We start from the raw sequence: 21034 nt of genomic DNA on the forward strand, positions 1-21034 counted from the left end.
TTACTTTTCAGAGAAGTCGGGTGCTTAGGGAAGAAGCATAGAAAAGACTCCAGAAATCCTTGATGTGGAGACTTTGAGTTGATATTTGCAACTAGACCATTTGTCTTGTACCTGACACTGAATCTTCTGTGAATTTTTCCAGTCAACTTTTAACATATTCATACTTTCTGCAATTCTGATAGCTTGATTCCCTCATATATTGGCTGAAAAAGCGCCTTCTTTTGTTTTAAGCTGTCTCTTCACTGGTCTGCTCTGAGAATAGCTCGAAGTCATAGAAATGGTTTGAAAACCCCTTGCTAGAATGAGGTGCTGACCTGCTCCATTTATAGTGACCTTCTGAAAAAGGACAAATTTAGAGAAAGAGGAAACTGGAAAACAGTCTGTTACTCCATCTTCTGTGGGCTAGTCTCTCATATTTTTGCTCTTGGTCAGCTTACCTTCATGTGAAAGGTGAAAACAGGAGAAACCATTTGTCCCAGCAGAGCAGCACAGATGAAATAAACAAACAGAAATTACTAAAGGTCAGATAAACAGAGTATTTGTAACAGGCTGCCTTTGGAGAAGACTTTGGTCTTCTGGTCTAGTCCACATTTTAGCGTACAGAGGATCTCTTAAGAGGATTTGGGCTAGGGGGAAACTGTTAAATTTTTTGTTTTGGTACTAGACCTTAGTTTTAGTTATTAATGTCAGTAACACAGAATTCTACCTCACACTTCCTCTGTGTTTTATTGGGAGTTATAGGTGTTTTCTCAATAAAAAATGAGTAAGTGTAGAACTGAACTCTAAGAAGAAGAGAAGTTGAAATTGATTCTGGAGTTCTGAGTAAAGCCAGTCCATGATTAGGTGTGAAGGGAGCCTTCTGAGAAAAGTGCTTGAAACTGGCAATGTATTTTGGAGAGGTATATGTATAAAATTACTGTCTTTGAATTCCAGTTTACTGTGTTTCTATAAATTTTCTAGCAGATGGTTCAACTTGTGGATGGCTGTCACCTTTTTTGTCTGTATTTTGTTCTTGTACAATGCATGATTTGGAGAGAAACAAAATCTCATCCAACTTGTCAGACTCTGAAAATACAAGAAGTTTCGTTGCAAGTCAACATAAAAAATGTTCTTGCCTATACTAAGAGAGTGGTGTTCTGTATTGTTTATAGCTGGTGGTCATTGCGTACGATGATGGGGATCCTGTGAAGTTCAACACCACTACCGTAGAAATTGCTGTACTGCAGCCTTCAGTAATTCCACGGTTTACGCAGGATGAATACAGGTAAAGCATTTATTCATTTGCATTACAACTGTTATTTTTAACATGCAAATAAGTTCCTGTTTGAATGCTACTTTGAGAAATGCGGGCTGCAAAAATACCCTACTCGCAGTGTGGAAGTGCTTCCCCTTCAAATACCTCAACTCTTGTGTCTTCTGCTTTTCACGTTGGCTCACAAAAGGAAATATGATTCAAAAACAAGGTTTAAACCAAAGCACTGAAACCCTTGTGTAATTGTAATAAAATATTTACTGATGTTAACGCCTCTTTTGGAAACAAAATTGGCTGCTCATCTGAGAAGCAAACAATCATTGCTCGGGTCCACCAGAAACGACTGTGTGAAATTACATGCAGGATTCTTTGCAGCACTTCTGGTACTTTAGAGTTGCTTCTTTCTCTTAGCCACAAGTTATTTGGCATCCAGCCATTCCCTAATAATATCAGAGAGAGGTACAATTGTACTGTCTTAACAGATTGTCTCCAACTGAAAATATATAGATTGTAGGTGTCAATGACAGTGAGGGCAGATTTGTTTCCTCTCAGAAGCTGTTGAAAATCAGTCCTGCGGATAAACAAAAAAATCCAATGCATTAGAAGTGTAACTAGGATCACTGGGGCTCTAGCCTAACTTTCCTGTACACTATTCATGAGACCAGCACGAGTCCAGCCTCAGGAGCACTCGGAGCACAATGTGCTCCACCTCTGCAGTGCAGAAGGAGCATCTTGCAGCTCTCATGTCAACCAACACAGCATCTTTGTGGGGTTGAGGCAGGAGACTAAAAGGTTCAGGAGCGCAGGCAGAGATTGCCTCACCTTCTGGTAAATGAACTGAGCTCAAATTTCCTCAGGCCACCTCAAGCTCCAGTTGTATCCGAGGAGATGGGAACTTCATTTCACTGCAATGATGAAAACTTAAAGTAAAAAGTGGCTTCTGTCCCTTAATACCTTTAGATGTCAACTGAACAGCTCGTGTTATCTTCTCTTCCTTGTGAACTTGTGAGGATGAGCTGAATTACCTAGTTTATCTTTCCAAATAAATGGTGCCACTCCATTCTTGGCCAGTTCTTCGATGCATACCATCATTAAAAACCCTTCAAATCTTTTGGAAGCATATTCTTCAATATCATAAATTAAATGAAAACAACCCCCAAAGTTTTTTTTTTTAATCAGTTCTGAGACTCAAACAAGCAGGACTAGTTTTGATTCCCAAGGTGTTCAGGGATTTTCGCGCTCTGCAAACCACACTTCATGTTTGGTCTCCTGACACTGATGCAAGCAAAACTGGCAGTTTTCATATAACCTTATTTTTACAGTTGCCATAGTGTATCTTTAGGATAAACATCAGCATAGAGTAATGGTGCTGCTTGCAAAATGACAAACTGTTGAATGTGGATACTAGGATTTCTGAAGGACTGAGAATTAGTGGCTTTTGAGTGGATTAATAGTGATCTTTGCTTGCATAATTATCATCATCTGGATGGTTCCAGCCTTTTCTTTCTAGCTGTTTTACAGACTTCATTTCTGTGTATTTATCAAAAGGTCACAGTTGAACAGTGTTACAGAATAAAGCTGCCTGTGCAGTTGCAGTGTGTATTACAAATCAGAAGTAAATACAAAAAACAGGAAAGAGGGGTCCAGATGGCATGATCAAAAAGGTATAGCCGTGCTAGGCAAATAGGCAGATAAAAGTGGAACTCTACCTTGAGCTGTTGGTCTGGCAGCTCTCTGCTCTGCCAGAAGGACAGCACCACATTTGGGTCTCTGCTTGGAGTCCTGTTCATACTAAGGAAAGCTTTGATTATTATCCATGTCTTAGAGAGAATTCCACAGGAGAGAGCAGTCAAGTAGCTGAGAATCAGAGATTTGCGTTTTATTCACTGCCTCTCCCTCTGCATCACTCCATAATATGGGGCAAATTAATTAGTCTCTTTTTCCTCACCTTCTCTGTTTGCATTGTGAATTATGCTGGAGACTTCTAAATGCTGCTCTTCTGGTGGGAACCAGCAAGCCAAGGCCGCGCATGTTGGCAGCCCAGGTGCTGTGTGTTTTAGGATGTTCCTCCTCCATGCAGTCACACCCTGTTGGAAGCAGAGCAGCACCAGCCAGCAGTTCTGCATGACCTGGCCCAGCAGCTTGTGAAGATGCTGCCCCAGGGGCTTTCAGGCCATTAGCATCATTAATAAGGACTAGATGTTCCATGCCTAGTGCTCCTTGCATGTGGCTGTCTTCTGGGAACACCGATGCAACTGCCCTCACCACGCCTCAGTGGGTGCTGCAGGTGCTCCTGTGCTCCTGTCCTAGATCTTCATTCCGAAGCTGCAGAGTTTAACTGCATTAACAAGATGGAACCTCCTCTTCTTGGATCCTTTTCTGTCCTTGTCATGGATATTAAACATGACTTTGAGAAGTCCGACAGCAGCAGTGTCTGCTAAAGAAAGTGTTTTCCAAACCAAGCGTTGTTTGCTTGTTCCACAAAGTGCAAAGAGACAAAAGTCAAAATGAATCAAAGGCCAATAACACGCAGATGTTTGATTGTAGATGGCTAGTCCACCGCTGAGCCCACTTGACCTTTTACTGTCAGGGAAGGACGTTGCTGCTGATGCTCTTCTCACTGCATCTCCCTGCGGGGTGGTTGGCAGTCAGTCGGATTTTGCTGGTTTTCCACAGCACTGAGGGCAGAGGGACGTGCAGGCGCTGAACTTGATGCGTGGGGAGGTTGTCAGCAGCATGTGGAGACAGCCTGGGTGTCACTTCCACTGCCTCTCTCCAGCCAAAGGAACAGCCTGAAGAGCAAGAGCCTGGGGGTGCTGGGCACCTGGCACATCAGACTTTCTGCATCGCTGCCCACAACAGGCTGGGGCTGTTCACACAGTTTATTAAGGTTTCTAATGCTGACTTTGATCTCATTCTGCTTAGTGCTGGTGCAATAAATCACGTCCTTGGGAAAATCAAATCAGCTGGTTTGAGCGCTCCTTTCTCAAGCTATTAGTTCTCTTGTCCTCACAGCTCCACCCAGATCACCTCTTGATTGAACTCCAGAGCAAGTAATTGATCCAGAACTTTCCATTTCTCCCAAACTGGTAATGGCAGCACTTTCATTTCTTAATTAACAGATCATAATTACTAGCGATACGGAACAGTGAAGACCAGATGTGAAGTGAACCTCAGATGAATATAAAGACATTTTATTTTTTAGCAAGCCAGTCCTCTTTGTGAGTACATTCTCATTTCAAAAAAAGTAAAAGTTCAACGGGATTGGGAATCTTTTTATTGTTTCGTTAATTAATAAACATCACATCCTCTGCAACTAGAAGGTCATTGCTAATAGCAATGTGCTGCTGTAGCAGGAAATGAAAGCAGCGTCACTGGTTCCTAATTATTGACTGTTGGCACATTAAACAGGTGTTCGGCCATTTCGTAGCAGAAAAACGAACATACTGGAAACTTTTAGCTTCTGCTAGTGTTGCATTATAGGTCCCCAGGCTGTTTGAAAAGAAGTGTCTGGTTGTATAGTAATCTGAATTTTAGTTCCCGTTTATGAGGACATGTGTGAAGTTGTGAGTTTGAGAATATTACTTGATTGTAAATGTAGTATGGCATTTCACTTCTTTACTAGCAAAAACAGTCCACTGAGAAAATGTGCTCTGGTTAAGGAGTGAGATTTCGTGATGTGTAGACCCTCTTGCTCGCTCAGCAGAAGATGTGGTGTAATGTTCTCCGCTTAATTATAGTTGCCAATAGCGTAGGCAGATCTCATCCAAGCAAAGAGCTCTGTGTCATAGGATTTGGCAAAAAAAAATTATGCAGCAGATTGAAATTGTTATTCCAAGAGATTTTTCCTAGTTCTCTGTTTTACTGCTGTTCAGTGAAAGGGTTATTCTCATTGTGAGACAGTAAATGGGTAATCCTGCACAGAGGCCCTGAGGAAATGGGTGGCATTTCATGTTTGAAATCACTCTCTTTCAATGCCTCCTCCAAAAGGTGTTGTCTGGCACAGAACAGCATCCAAAGATGATCCGAGGGCTGGAACACCTCCCATGTGAGGACAGGTTGGGAGTGATGGGGTGGTTCTGCCTGGAGGAGAGAAGGCTCTGAGGAGACCTTATAGCGACCTTCCAGTACGTGAAGGGGCTGCAAGAAAGCTGGGGAGGGACTGTTCACAAAGGCTTGTGGTGATAGGACGAGGGGCGATGGGGATAAACTGGAGAGGGGCAGATCTAGACTAGACATAAGTAGGAATTTCTTCACTATGAGAGTGGAGAGGCCCTGGCCCAGGTTGCCCAGGGAAGCTGGAGGTGTTCCAGGCCAGGTTGGATGGGCCTTGGGCAGCCTGATCCAGTGGGAGGTGTCCCTGTCCATGGCAGGGGGGATGGAATTAGATGATCTTTAAGGTCCCTTCCAACCCAAACTATTCTATGATCCACAATAGTGTGAACATGTGAAGTCTCATAAAAGCAACTGTACTTCTCTGGATATCCTACTAATCAAGTCGTCCTTTACAAAGTGTGAGAGAAAAATACAGGTGTTAAAGAGGAATGAATTTTTCCAGAGTCAAGAAGTCAGAAGAGACAAGCTCTCTTCAAAAATTAGGACAGTAGCTGAGAGTGTCCTTTGTTCAGACCAGAGCAGGACAGGAGAGGAAAACCCAAACCCTGTATACCAGGGATTTGGTGGGGAGCATTTGGGAGTTGTAGTCAACAATGAGGTCTCCAAAGGTATTTTCTTACTGACATGTTGCTTTCAGAAGTAATTTGAGAAGTCATACCTTCTGCCATGGCAGGATATAAACTTCTGCTGTAGATGCTATTGGGTTTTCATCAGGCTGTTTGTGAGCTGCATTTCCTTAAGCCTTTTTCTCCTTAGCTTCTTCTTTCTCCTTCCTGGCATTTTACGTAGTTCTCAGTTAGGGGGTCATTTCTCTAAGAGAACAACAGGAGTTTGACTTTATCCCTCAGAACTATTTTGTTTAATGGTGGTAGATTTAGATCATCCACTTGGGTAATGCTTTCCCAAGATGTCCAAGTCCTGCTGCTGCTTGACCTGCCTTTCCCGCAGCAGAATTTGGTTTTGCATTTTATGAATGAAAGACATGAAAAACAGTGAAATACCCCTTGGAACATTTTCTATGAGGATTTCATGGGGGGACTGCAGGAGGCAATCATTGTTTTCCTCAAACTGAAGCTAGATGAATGATGCATAGGTTCCAACACACATTTTTAATTTCAGTGGCAGCTTGGCTTGGGGAAAATGTGTGATTTTGCCTTGGAGTTGAAGTTTTATGGGGCTGTTGCCCTGATACTTCTTTTGGCTTTGTAATAAAAATAAGAAAACACTCTTTAGCCTGTGGTTATAACAGTTAGGAAATTAATCTTTCTAGTGCAGATACTGAAGCATGGCTTGCCATTGAAAAATTAGTTTGTTAGCAAATGATTACAGTGTAGTAGAAGGAACACTGTTTTTTTTCTGTTTTTCCTTGTTCTAGTAATGCTACATGGCATTTTATTAAAATCTTCTACTTATTTTTACCATGTGAGAAGAAACTGTAAATTAAGTCATTTTTTTTGTCACTGAAATATTATGTTGAAATGAATCTAGCTGCATGCTCCCTGCTTATATCAGGAGGGGGTTCAGGGTCCAGGCCATGCAGGGAAGTTGTCTTGCCGTGCTGGGTCAGAGCTTTCAACACCATGTTGCAGTTTAATGAAGTGTGGAACTACATCACTCTGGGAATGTGAGTATGGACTAGAGATAATGCACAAATGTAGTTTTAAACCCTGTCGGCTTTCAACAGTGTATCATGAGAGTGCAAAGCTATGGGGTGATCCTTAGTCTCAGAATTGATTCTGTCGATGATACCCCCCTGTCTGACTGATTCAAGCATGTGCACGTGTCCTGCATGGTGCTTGAGGGGATTTTGTTCGGTTGGTTTTTGATTCCTTAGTAGTCCTGTCAGAAATTTCCACGTCTTCATGTCCTTAGCTTTCATTTAGGAAGATTGGTGGGATCACACAAATACATTATGCCTGATGACAGGGAGTTCACGGGAACAAAGCTTGACATCTGCTTTAAAAGATAACAGGTTGTGACAGGGACTCACTGTAGTAATGTCCATACTCCCTTGTCATCTGTTTTAGAGATAAATACCATTAAAAGGTCAGGATGTCTTGAACCAATTTGAGAATTGAAACGTTAAGTGAGGATGTTAAGTGCAGTAAGCAATACGTGATCCTTTCAGAATGCTTTGAAGGTAAACTGCTTGAAAAATACTTGTAATTAAGAAGAAAATATTCTTTTCCCGGAAAAGGAATCCCTGTCTCTGTCAAACTGTTCAGATTGTTAGAGCTGTGCATAACTGGAAACTGAAAATATGAGAAATAGTTTATTTATTGCTCCAAAATTTGACTAGGTTCTTCTTTTTTAAAACAAAGAGAGGAAGACTGAATGCATTGGTGAAACAATTAAAAGAGCTGCCATCATGATGTGTATTCCTTGCTAGCTTCTTTCTTTAGTTTTTATTTTGCTACCCCACTTAGAAACTTGTACTTTTTTAAACCTCAATTTTAAAAATTCATCTGCATAACCAGACCAGTTTACATGTTTCTGTTTGTAGATATTTTATTTGCTATTTTAGTTTCCACGTGACTTCTCTGTTAGCTCGCCTCATTTTAGACAAGTGCTCTGTCTGCACTTGACTTTTGTGCAGAGAAATAAATTGATTTGGATATTTTTAATGCCTCATACAGGCATTTTAATGTAAAGCATCAAACAGACCAAAAGGCAAGTGAAACCATTTCCCACAAGCAGTCAGCTGGGAAGAGCCTGCAGGAAGGGGTAAGCTGCTCAGAAACATGTTTTGGGTAGACGAGGGTGGAATGGCTTCTGGTAAAATGCCCTTGAGAGTTAAAAGTTACTAAGGACAAAGCATTTTAAGAAGCTTTAGTGTGAGAGAAGATAGGGAGAGGATTTTACCAGGAGAGGCCTAAATGACATTCTAGTCAAGTTGACCAAAAATTCATAGCAATGTAGTTAAACAAAACAATAAAATATTTAAGTTCCGAGTTGTGCTTTTGCACCTCTGCGAACTAAAATATAGTCTACAAAATAGAGCTGACTGAACAGTCTATCTAGTAGACATTGTGCTATTGAACTTTAGTCCTAAACCAATTTTCCAATTTACTACTGGGTTTGCTGGTTTTAAATTTAATTTTTGATTAAATCTCATGGAAAATGCTTTTAGAGATAGAAAAGGTTCATGGTGAATTTAAAGCATATTGGAAAACAGGCAGATTGAAAAACGGATGTGACTGTGACACGTTTAGCACGGGGAAAGAAGCAGCAGAAAAAAGAGGAGAATTTAAATTTTCACTTGGAGCATTAAAAAAAGTTATGCCCTGCAATGTATTCGGTATGTGTTTGGTCCCCATTTCCCCCTCGGATCAAAATACAGCTAAGTGAGGTATGGCTAATTAGAAAACATTATTCTTTTATAATTTGTATAATTTTAGATGTTTAAGTGACTTTACTTGAATCCTGTTGTTCTTCTAGTTTGAGGTTGCTTTTTTTATGAGAGGCAAACACATTTTATGGCGTGGTTTCCTACTGAAGCAGCAAGAGATGCAGTAGAAGCCTCAGAGTAATACAGGCAAATCTCAAACTTGTTCAGGGTTAACTAATTCAGAAGAGTGGAACAGAAGTGTTATTATTGAACATCTGCTTCATCAATTTTGAATTACTTCGTCCTTCCCAAATCCAACGCCATCGGATACCACTCTTATCTCAGCACGGCACAAAGTGATCAAAGCTGCTCCATTCTGCGCTTTGCTGCCTTTGTGCCTTCTTTCCCCACCACAGCTTGTCAGCAAGGGTTTGGGCAGGTTGAGTGGCTTCACATGGATTCTGGGGGTCGTACAGGGTCTTTGAGGCACCACGGTGATGGGGGCTCCTCCTGGCATCCATCCCGTCCTGAACGCTAACGAGAGACCATTCACTATGTCTGTGAAAACTCTAAAGCAAAGATTGATCAATGCAAATTGCACATCGCTGTGATGGTTGCAGACAAAGACCAAGTGAAGGAACGAAACGTTGGTATAGAAGAACTATATTTATACTGTCGTGGTCAAAAGATGGTTCTGCAAAGAAAAGTCTTCAGGAGGAAAGATAAAGCCTAAGAGTAGACTGGATTATATCTGAGGTGGCTAAAGTGTGTTAATTGCTGTTTCTCCCACTCCATCCTAAGATTTATGGGGTGCAAGTGGATTGTCATGTTAAGTATTGGAGAGGAATATTAGAAATAATATATTTGAGGAGATGTTTTGCTCAGAAAGTAATGGTTTCATTTGAAATATTTCCACTAAGTTGGCACTGGGCTGTAAGGCAGTCGCGTGCCGGTCCCTCACAGATGATGGAGGCAGAAATGTACGGTCAGACACGGTCAGGACCTGGGGCAGGCAGGGAGGTGTATTGGCAGCTGCACTCAGAGGCTTGATAAGGTGTAGCAAAGATTATAAGACAAAAATAGCTTCAGACACTGAATCCCAATCGTGTGTTGAAGTCACAACAGTGCCCTTCTCTTTCCCTATGTTGTCAGTTTTCTAAGCCTTCTCTGGCTGGCTGGGGCTGCACCACTCTGCTAGTGTCACATCTTCTCACAAAAATAACTAGCCTTTATCATCCCGTAACGAAAAATTATTGCATAAAAATGCCTTTGCCTGTCCCCCCAAATTGGTTCAAATAGTCTGTCTACTACTTACAAAAAGAAAAGCACTGCTGTACATCTTAGTCATTCAAAAATGAGAAAATAATGAACTTATGCCCAAAGAAAGCTTATTAGAGCTTGTAGTACAGGATAAAGAACAGTGAATTGCCACTGAAAACCTTTATCTCTTGCCGGTTCACTTCCCTACAATTCAGCAAAATGTTTTAATTCAGCTGATGCATCACTCCCATTGAACCTCATCACCTTAGTTAAATCAGGGAAATGGAATCAATACAATGACTGGGGTGGTTTTCTGTCCACCCACTCCCTCAGTAGCCTCTCACAGCAAACACAAAAGACACTTGTTAATTGATATTGATTTGTCAATTCATTGAATTCAGCTGTCTCAGAGGGGAAGTTACAGGGCCATTTCCATGAAAAGAATATACTGAAGCGTACTTCGATGAAATTTGGAGTTTCTGTATACACAGTCATGAGGGTTTTTTGTTCAAATTATGTGCCTTTAGAAGAAAAAGAAAACAATGTAATATATAATGCAGCCTAGAAAGGATCTTTATTTTTCTTGCTGGCCTGCATCTCTGACCTCATCAAAGAGCTACAGCTTGAAATGCTTTCGGATTTTACAGCCTTTTCCCCCCATCTCTAAGATTAACCTTTGCATCTGTAAACACACATTAATAAGCGTTTTATAGCATTAGTCTTGCAGCTTAATGAATCAGGTAGCTATTAGGAATTTTATTTCTACTGCTGATAGCACACATGAGGCAGAAGAGTGGGAGCCAGTGCAATCTGCTCTGTGCACATGTATTTGAGTAAAAGTGAGCCCTGTCATCTTTTTCTGTGACTAAAACAGGAGGTCAGCGTTTCAGTGCGGTTGGTTCAGTGTGGCTTAGCCTGAAACAGTGTTTTCTCCCCATTATTTGTGCAGTGGAAAGCCTAGGGTTGCTCAGAAGATCTGACACCTCGCTATGCTAAGTGAGATACAGTGTCTAAATTGAAGAGAGGCCGGGCCCTCTGCAGTAAGCAAAATAAAACAAGTAAATAAATCAATGGAAGACCTTATAAGAGGGAAGGAGGAGTGTATCTTGGCCCTCTGGGCCATGGGTAGGGTTTGCTTTTGGCATCTTTTTTACAGGTGGTGTGATCTAGAGCATGAGCGGTCAAGGCAGCAATATGGTCCCTTAATTGAATTAAGCTGGGAGCAAGAACGCGGGAAGAGCAAGAGAAATAACACTCTAGGGTAAGTAAGGTAGCAGCCAGAGCATCCAGGGGCAGAATGAAGGCAGTCTGAATAGCAGCTCAGTGGAAGAAAGACACAAAGCATGAAGGCAGGGAAATGGTCTAGCTCTTCTCTTCTCTTCTCTTCTCTTCTCTTCTCTTCTCTTCTCTTCTCTTCTCTTCTCTTCTCTTCTCTTCTCTTCTCTTCTCTTCTCTTCTCTTCTCGACTAATTTACCAACTGTAATTTTTTAATTCTGTATATTCAATGTTGTTATCTAGAGCTTTTTCTAGAATAGTCAAACCATTATGCATCCCAAAGGAAATGTTTGTTTCGTGGTGTGTGATGGTGACAGTTTGAGTTCAGTACTTAGGATTGCAACTTGGAGTTCCAGCCTTCTGCCCTTGGAATGGGAAAATGTGGTGTATAGTGGAGAATTTGAAAAATCCCTAGAGGATGAAAGAGGGAAGTCATAAAATAGTCTGAAATGACAGCAGTTGTGAATCTTTCCATAGTTTTAAAAATCAGTGCACAACTGAAATACTCCCTAAAGTCTACTCCTATTTAGAACATATCCTTATCTCAACATATCCTTATCTGTATTTTCTTTCATTATATACCGAAAGAGTGTTATTTTTAAAAATGTAAAATACATGCGTAATGCTGGTTTTAATAAAGATGCATCTGCATTTATGGATGAGTGCAGAATATGTTTGTTCACAAGCATGAACGGTTTAAGCATGAATTCAGCCTTTATTTGTGGTGATGAAAATCTGAATATTTGATTCGAGATTAGCTCAAGAGTCTTGTTATTCCTTGTTGGAATTGTTCAGGCTGCAGTTTCAGATACATTAGCACATACTCTTTGTTCATTCTGAAATAGTTATTGTTTCCATGAAAAAACAGCATTTAAAAATATTACTTATCACATTTGCCAAGGAGCATTTGAGCAATAGGAGAGAAAGAGTGAAGCGATTCTTTGCTGTATTTCAGATGGAAACTGCTGAATATGAGATGCTCTGGTTTCAGTGTTTGTGAATATGAAGAACATGAGATACTGGTGTGTTAGTAGTGTGATGCTTTTTCTTTTTGTTTCTTTACACAAATCAGTGCTCAGTGAATCCAAAACAATTTACTGAATGCTTAAAAGATGTGTAGATGTACTTGGGTTGCAGCTGATTTCCTGAAAAGCATCTTGGTTTTAACTGAAAACTGGAATGGGTTGGCTTGAAAGTTTTTGGGTCTTTCTGAAGAGTAAAAAGTCCTGTGTAGGTGGCTTTAAAGTGCTCACTCTTTAAAAGACAGAGATTTACTCATGAATTTATTTTCTTGCATCCATTTCATAGAATCATAGAATAGTTAGGGTTGAAAGGGACATTAAAGATCATCTAGTTCCAACCACCCCGCCATGGGCAGGGACACCTCCCACTGGATCAGGTGTCCAAGGCCCGTCCAACCTGGCCTTGAACACCTCCAGGGATGGGGCAGCCACAGCTTCCCTGGGCAACCTGGGCCAGGGCCTCACTGCTCTCATGGTGAAGAAATCCCTCCTTATGTCCAGTCTAAACCTGTCCCTCTCCAGTTTATACCCATTGCCCCTCGTCCTATCACTACAAGCCTTTGTGAACAGTCCCTCCTCAGCTTTCTTGTAGCCCCTTCAGGTACTGGAAGGTCACTATAAGGTTTCTTCAGAGCCTTCTCTCCTCCAGGCTGAACAACCCCAACTCTCTCAGCCTGTCCTCATATGAGAGGTGCTCCAGCCCTAGGATCATCTTCGTAGCCTCATCTGGACCTGTTCCAACAGTTCCATCTCCTTCTTATGCTGAGAATTCCAGAACTGGACACAAAACTCCAGATGAGGTCTCACAAGAGAGGAATAGAAGGGCAGAATCCCCTCCCTCGCCCTGCTGGCCACGCTGCTTTGGATGCAGCTCAGGACACAGTCGGCCTTCCGGCCTGTGAGCTCACCTTGCCGGCTCATGTCGAGGTTCTCATCGACCAGCACCTCCAAGTCCTTCTCCTCAGGGCTGCTCTCAATCAGATCATCCCCCATCGTGTCCTGAAAATGGGGGTTGCCCCAACCCAAGTGTAGGACTTTGCACTTGGCCTTGTTGAACCTCATGAGATACTCACAGCCCCACTTCTCCAGCCTGTCCAGGACCCTCTTGGTGACATCCCATCCTTCTGGTGTGGCAACTGCACCACTCAGCTTGGTGTCATCTGCAAGCTTGCTGAGGGTGCCCTTCACCTCACTGCCTTCATCATTGGTGAAGATATTAAACAGCACTGGTCCCAGTACAGACCAGTGAAGGACACCACGAGTCACGGATCTCCATCTGGACTTTAAACCATTGACCACTACTCTCTGAATACGACCATCCAACCAGTTTCTTATCCACCATACCATCCACCCATCAAATCCATCCCTCTCCAATTTAGAGAGAAGGATGTTGTGGGGGACCATGTCAAAGGCTTTACAGAACTCTATAGATCACATGCATCGGTTTACCTGTGTCCACTGCTGCGGGTAGATGGTTACCCCATCATTTCTGACAGATTACTGAGTTTTCATCTCTAATGATCTAAATTTTACTTTCAGTTTATCAGTCTGTAGTGGTTCTTGTGTTTCCATTATTTTGTACACGTTATTCCCTGCTTTTCCATTTCTTATATCAAAGAACCATTATATCCTTTTATCATTGCCTCCTGTCAGTTAGACTTATTTATGCTTTTTTGCATTTTAATATGGCTTTCATAATAACAGATCAGCTCACTTTGGCAGCTTGTCACATGGATGAAACTGCTAACCTGAGGAATAAGTGATCTGCTGTTAAGGCAGGTGGAAGATAACACAAATACTTTTGTTCAATCCTGCAGACCCCCACCGGTGAGTGAAAATGCACCAAAAGGAACTGTGGTCACAGTTGTTACAGCGGCTGCCTTGAACCAGACCATTGTGTATTCGATTGTCTCAGGAAACAGAGAGGGTGAGTGCAAATATTTTGGTCTTGGTTATGCTGAGCCTATTGCATGCATCAAAAGTATTCAAGAAATAGTGATTAGAAATAAAGCTGCTGCGGTGAAATCCCACCTCATCTGTACAAGCAGGAGCAACTGCCATTTCCAAGCCTTTAGAAATGTGCTAAAGAACAGGTTAGCTGGCAAAATTACAAGAAAAATCAAAATGCAGCAAAACTTTCACCGACATGATAATTCATATCGGTGCCACGTGGTGTGAATCCATGGCATATGGAAATAAAAATATAAATAGCTTTGATGATGTAGAACTTCTTGCTTAGAAATGTGTTCTGAGGCATTATTGGCTTCTCCATACTATAGCAGAAAGTATTAGATTACAGCCTTATATTTAAACAAAACACCATTGCTACATTTGTGTCCTTGTTGAGTACTCTCCATTATCCACCTTGAAATTGCATGAAATTATTTTGAGGGATGTAGAAGAATTCCCTATCCCATTATCCTGTTTTGTGCGTAGGCTGTTTGTCTTGTCTGCTTTTGCCTGCGTGTCCTCAAGGTGTCTAATACCAGTACAAGGGCAGATTCAGCCACTGGGCTCCTTTGCAGAGAGCTTCAAAGAGGAGTTATGTGGCTTTCAGAGGCCTGAGGGAGGGCTGGGAGCACACGTCTGAAGGTAATGTCAGACAATAACATCATGACCAAAACAGAAGCACTTAGGCATTAAAAAAAAAGTGTTCATGCATCTTAGAAAGTTACCTCTGTTTTTGTTGGATTTCAGATGTGTTTGCTATTAATAACAGAACAGGCGTGATATCAGTTAAAAAGTCTCTGGATTATGAAAGGGTGAAAAGTTATGAGCTTCGCGTTCAAGCAGACTCCTTACAAGTGGTGCGATCCAATCTGCGTGTCCCTTCCAAAAGTAAGTTTAAAAAACCTTATTTTTAAATCTCTCTTTAATATACGTATGTATTATTATTTGTTGAGGAGATGGATAACTGCACTCTTGCTGGAGACCTTGTTGTCTGTAATATGACAGTGATGATGGTACGTGAGCAGCACACACAATGAGTACATTTGTGCATCTCTGTGCTAGCCTGATCAGTCTCAAGCTAAACACTCACAAATCACGTTGATCACTGGTGTGGGTCTCAGCCATACAGACAAAAGTCACGTTTAAATATAAAAATAGAGTTGATGGCACAAACTGAACATTTTCATTGTAAGTAGAGCAGTTTGGGGCGGAATGCCACAGTTACTTTTTCCTAAATACATTATACAACTCAGGACTTAATCTCTGCTGGGCTGGTAACATCACAGCAAAGGCTGAGACAGTGCCCAGAGGACTGGGGAGCAGATACACAGCAAGGGTGAGCAGAGGAAAAAGACTCCTTCACCACCCTTGAGGGGCTGCGTTTGGTCTATTGCAACCCAGATTGAGTGCAAACTGGAAACAAGGACCTGCTGGGGCAAAGACAAGAACATTCCTTGTAGCATCTCTAGGCAGCAAGGAGTTTAGCTACAAACTAATTAGCTTTGGCTCTGTCTCATGGTAAGGGTTTTCTTTTTCCCTTCAATGATTTTCTTTTTCTAATAAATTGAAAGGTCTTTTGATGATTTGTATCATCCCTCCTCTAAGAAAAAGCTCTGAGAAATCTGTCTTTCAATCATCTGGCTCACTTAGTGTTCTATCCCATCCTATTTTAGCCACAGTTGCGCGCTAGTGAAAAAAAAATACACAGACTGTGTTTCGTGTCTCAAATTTTTTTTTTTTTGTATTTTTGATGTCTGTGAGCATCAGTTTTTCCTGCTTTAGCCAAGGAGCAACATGGGTGCAATGAAAATAAGCCCAGGGCAGTGGACTGTTGCACTGAAAAAAGGGCAGTGAGGAAAAGAATATTTCTTTAAAGGCTATCATATTACCTCCTTTCATTTCAAGTGATGTGTAAGTTTATTTCAAGGCATTTGTTCGCCAGTCAGAGTTATTCCAGTACGAGCGGTGGGCCGGATCTTCTGCCAGTGGTTGGAGCTTTTCTCTCCTCTGCATTTCCACCAGTGTTAATCAAAGAGGAGATCTTTAACACTGGAGAAAAAGTAGTTTCATCCCAACCATAAACAGCCCCGTGAACTATAGGTTGAGGGGAAAACATTAGCCTCCGTCGTTGATGAATGTCTTCCCAAGCGATGCTGCTGCACCATCTCACTGTGCTTGTGTGAGCCCAGGAGCTCCCAGGAGCCCAGGCTTTGGGTCTTGCTGTTTGTCGATGTGTGCGTAAAATTCATTCCAGAAAGGACGTCACCTGGGTATTTTGAAGCCATGGAATACAAATGGAGTTCACATTTACTTCAGACTTCAGTTTTATGCAGATAGCCTGCGTTTAGTTCCTTGTCAGTCAGGGGAGATGGATGAGTGAGATACGGTCCACAAAATGCTGATTCCAGGCTGTTCCTCAGCATCAGTGACATTCGGGCACTTATCAAAGTATGTATGTACTAAAACCTTCTTACCATGTTTTGAAGTTTTGAAGGTTTCTGTACAGCTTGCCGCTTTTTCTCCCCTCTTTCTGGGACGTGGCTTAACAGACAAGGAGTTAGCAGGTTCCAGCAGAGGTTTCTGGTCTGTCCTCATGGGTCAGGGAAGCAGTGACCCCTGTATCTCTCTTCTGACTCATAGTCTCCACAAAAGCAGTTCTCCCAACTGGACAGTAGTTCTGAAAAGGTGATGGCTGGATGATCTTCTTCAGGGATAATTGGTAATGACTGGAGTTTGAATTCAGCAGTTTAAGGAAGACATGCACTTGCCATATGTGTTTGGAAACCCATTAGTATACAGCATATATTAGGTTTTCAATATGCACTGTGCTGGATGGATAACTACAGAGTTTGGTAGATGTATATCTTTAAAATACTTTGCAAGTATCTGGCCAACTGCATCGCTTATGTCTTTGCAGTGGAGTTTCCTTGACCTCTAGGTTTGATTCCTACATTTATATGATGTATGTCTTTCCATTTTCTCAGCACCTTTCCTTTCTTGATGAGTTTTAATCAGGTTAAATACTACTTCGGAGTTTCAGGGCACTGAATTGATGAACCACAGTGGAAGGAGATGAGACGGAATTAATGCACCACTGTGGACTTTGATGACATTGAAAAGATGAACCACTTCGAAGATAGGTGAAATTGAATGAACTTCTCTAGAATTAGGTGATATTGAATTAATACACTGCTCTGACATTCAATGGCAATGATTGCCTGCTAGTTCTGGTGTTAGATACCACCGAATCGGTGAACCATTCTGGAATTTGTTAGCGGTGAATTGATGACCTACTCTCGAGCTGCAACGATGAGCCCTTCTGGGTTAGATAATATGGCACTGACAAACTGTTGTGCCACAAAGCAGTGCTGAATTTTATGAAACTCAGAAGCTAGATACCAAAGTGGTTTTCACTGTATGGTATTATAGAAGATAATTATATAGAAGTAGGAGTTTGAGTTTTCATCTGTGCAGGGGAAAAGTGGATGATACTGCATTAAGTGTAACCAAGCTTGTCGTTCAGTGATAGTGCCAACTGATAGCGTAGTAATAACTGAATAAATAAATGAGGAGAGAGTAAATTGAGATGTCCTTTGGAGTATGCAAACATAAAATTGGTGACTTAAACTGGGTTTTTAAAATACGATGCTAAATCATGCAAAATCAGTCAAGTTCTCATGGCAGGGGGAGAAAGGAGCATTTCTTGTGTCATGGACTTGTAAATGCAGTGGAACTCTCCTTTACATCCCTGATCCTGTCACCTTGCATCTTCGTTAGGAATCTTCCAGCATCAATTGCAGTCCCGCTGTCATGTATCCCACATCTTCTTTTTTCTTTCCACTTGTACTTTTTCTGACTTGATTGGCTCTAATGAAAAGAGCACAGGGAGGAAGAGCAGCGAGCACGTGTCTCATGTTCCTAGTGGTGCAAGAATTATGACAGAATCATGCGGTAGTTTTGCTGTCTTTTAAGAGAAATCAAAAAGAAAAGCACAGCAAATAATTAATTTGCTCTCTTTTGCAGTTGCATTTGAACTGTCTTGAAAAGAGATTTCCTTTGCAGAAAATTTAAGTCCCCTCTTTCTGTCTGTACGCAGCTGGGCACAGGTGAGAGCCCTTCCAAACTCTTATGGGGACTGCAGAATTCAGAATAGTGTGGATTGTCATTAGAAACCAGCTTAGGAGTAGAATTCAACAAGCAAGTGGTGAGAGTTCAGGAGTGGTAGACCAGGTGAGGTGGAAATGCCCTTCCCCATATTTTTCATTTCAATCAGGTGTGCTAAATATCACATTCACCACCAGGTGTGAATATATGATCTTGGTAGAGATGGGTTTTATTTTGGTATTGGAAGATATTTTTTTAAGCAAAAACGCACCTTTCAATTTATTATCTCTTGCTTTTTTAATTCAACTAGAATTAATTCAACCTTTGGCACAGCCCCAAGGAATGAGTGGTGCGTACTGACTCCCCAGGGCATGCAGAGCCACTGCCCAAGGAGGGTAATTTCTCTTGTCAAATTGATGCTGTGATCCCAGCTGTGGAGCAGGGCTTTGCTGTGGATGATTGAGGGTCAAAGGAGAACACTTCTGTTGCTCCTGTGATGATTTTGGTTTTCTAATGACAAAATAAACCTTTGGGTATCATAAAGCAAAAAGGGAGAAAACACTTTGTAACCGCAATTCTGGAACTGCTCCATACTAATTGGGAATGATAGTTTTACAAAGTTAAATATGAAAATTAATTCTATATCCCTGGATTATGGGCTTTTCAAGTAGCTTTACATTTTTAGTTTCAAACATGTTGCAAAAGTTCATGGTGTTTTATAAGTTGGCTGCCGTGCCAGTCCCTGAAGCCAGGCAACGCGGCAGATGGACAAAATATGCTGCAGAGCCTGAAGAGCTGTGAATCTGCCGCCTCTGCCACACAGCTCTGAGGTTGTTTCCCTGCAAGCCACTGGGATGAACTTCAAACTTCTGCGTGCAACAAAGCAATGCATTTTAGAGAGACTGCATAAAATGTGAGATCCTTTCCAATTAATTATTTGGTAAAAAGAGATGGGTTTTATTTATTTAAATCAGACCTCGCATCAGTGCCATTCCAAATACTTTGCTGTTTATGTCTCATTGAGGCTTCTTTTTGCACTGTTCTTGATCAGATGCAGCATATGAGATTCTTCAGGCTTTCTAAGCACATGCTGGTTTAGTTCAAAATGCCATTGAAATATATTCCATGCTTTTTTCCTATTTGGTTCTGCCAAATTGAATAAGGCGAGATTGAGCACAGCTGGAGTTTGTTTTATCTTACCTGCCAAAACACGAAGTCTGCTCTATAGACTTGTAAGGTTCTAGTAAAGCAATGTGCTGTTGAACCATGTTGAGTTACAATTCTCATTCCAAGTTTGATTAAAAAGAACCTCTAAAAGAGAAGAATTTGCTGTTACCTACTGCAGAACAAGCAGACACGGCTTAAGCTGGGTGCAGGTTATGTTTAAACTACTAGTGCATGAGGAGCAGCTTTATTAATGGCTGCTTTGGCATATTGTAGAAGATAAATGCAGTATCTTTGGTGAAAGCATAATGTAAAGCAAATCTACTGACACTCAAAGCATAGTTGACACTATCCCAGGGTTCAAAAAGCATTGCTTTACTTCAGCTTCATTTCTGCAGTCTGGCAAGACAGGGCAGGCTCCCATGGATCAGGGTCATCATTAGCACCGCGTAGGTAGTGAGACTGGAAAAGAGTTTTCAATGAGTATGTTCGGAAAAAAAGTTCTGGAAGTGCTGATAACCAGCTTTGTGGAGATTTTGTTGTTGTTTTAGTTTTCTGTGTTAGTTATTCTTGACTACTACTTCTGTGTCTCTCAGAGGGATCCACAGGTTTCCTTTAGAGCAGCTTTTAGGATGTCTTCACTCTCCTTAAGCAAATAGGCTGAAAGATCCAAATGCCTCATCTTCTAGTCTTGGAGCAATTTTTTTATCTGGAGCAGTGTGCATGTTTGGTTCTTATAAGCTGAAGATCATAGAATCGCAGAATGACCTGAGTTGAAAGGGACCCACAAGGACCGAGTCCAGTGCCTATCCCTGCATAGGACAACCCCAACATTCACCCTGTCTGTCTGAGGGTGTTGGCCAAATACTTCTTGAGTATTGTCAGGCTTGGTGCCATGACTGCTTCTCTGAGGAGCCTGTTTCAGTGCTCCACTGCCGTCTGAATGAAGCACCTTTTCTCAATATCCAACATAAACCTCCCCTGGCGCATCTTCCTGCCATTCTCTCGGGTCCTGTTGTTGGTCACCAGAGGGAAGAGATCAGCACCTGCTCCTCCTCCTTCCCTTGTGAGGAAGCAACAAACTGCATTGACTTACGAGGAGCTGCAGTTCTGTAAATTTGTACAGTGCAGCTCACCCCAGGGGTTCTAGAGGAGAAAAGGCAAATGGGACACAGGAGAGCTTGTGGGAGGTTGTGGTGCAGAAATTTCCTTTGCAATGTGTTGTCTGCCCTGACCTTCATGACTGTCGAACTAATTGGTGTGAAAAATCTGGACAATTAATGTCTTGGCAATAACAATGGGCAGTAAAACTAAAGAAGTATTTTGCTTATTAAATATTGTCTGTATACTTTGTGTGCAGAGAAGCACTTCCCTCACAGCTGAAGGAAGGTAGTTGGAGTACTCAGGTTTCCTCTAGTTTTGGCCACCTTGGCAGTCCCTTTGCTGCTTTGTTCAGGGAAAGGTCCTTTCTTCTTTCACCTGGCCAGTGATTTAGGTAGCTTGATCACATAAGAAAGGATTATACTCTGATTGTGTGAGGTCTCACAAGGACTACCACAGAG

General features: G+C 41.7%; 1 protein-coding gene across 5 annotated transcripts in view; it reads left to right on the top strand.

Moving 5' to 3' along the window:
• PCDH15 (protocadherin related 15) overlaps positions 1–21034 on the top strand; it is a 599860-nt gene that overhangs the window by 511076 nt on the left and 67750 nt on the right. For all 5 annotated transcript variants that reach the window (XM_069863953.1, XM_069863958.1, XM_069863956.1 and 2 more), the window contains 3 exons: positions 1152–1264; positions 14072–14181; positions 14952–15092. In XM_069863953.1, the coding sequence (XP_069720054.1) occupies positions 1152–1264; positions 14072–14181; positions 14952–15092 (364 nt within the window). The remainder of the gene's footprint in view (positions 1–1151; positions 1265–14071; positions 14182–14951; positions 15093–21034) is intronic.

Source organism: Phaenicophaeus curvirostris, chromosome 9, assembly GCF_032191515.1.
Source record: "Phaenicophaeus curvirostris isolate KB17595 chromosome 9, BPBGC_Pcur_1.0, whole genome shotgun sequence".
Lineage (NCBI taxonomy): Eukaryota > Metazoa > Chordata > Aves > Cuculiformes > Cuculidae > Phaenicophaeus > Phaenicophaeus curvirostris.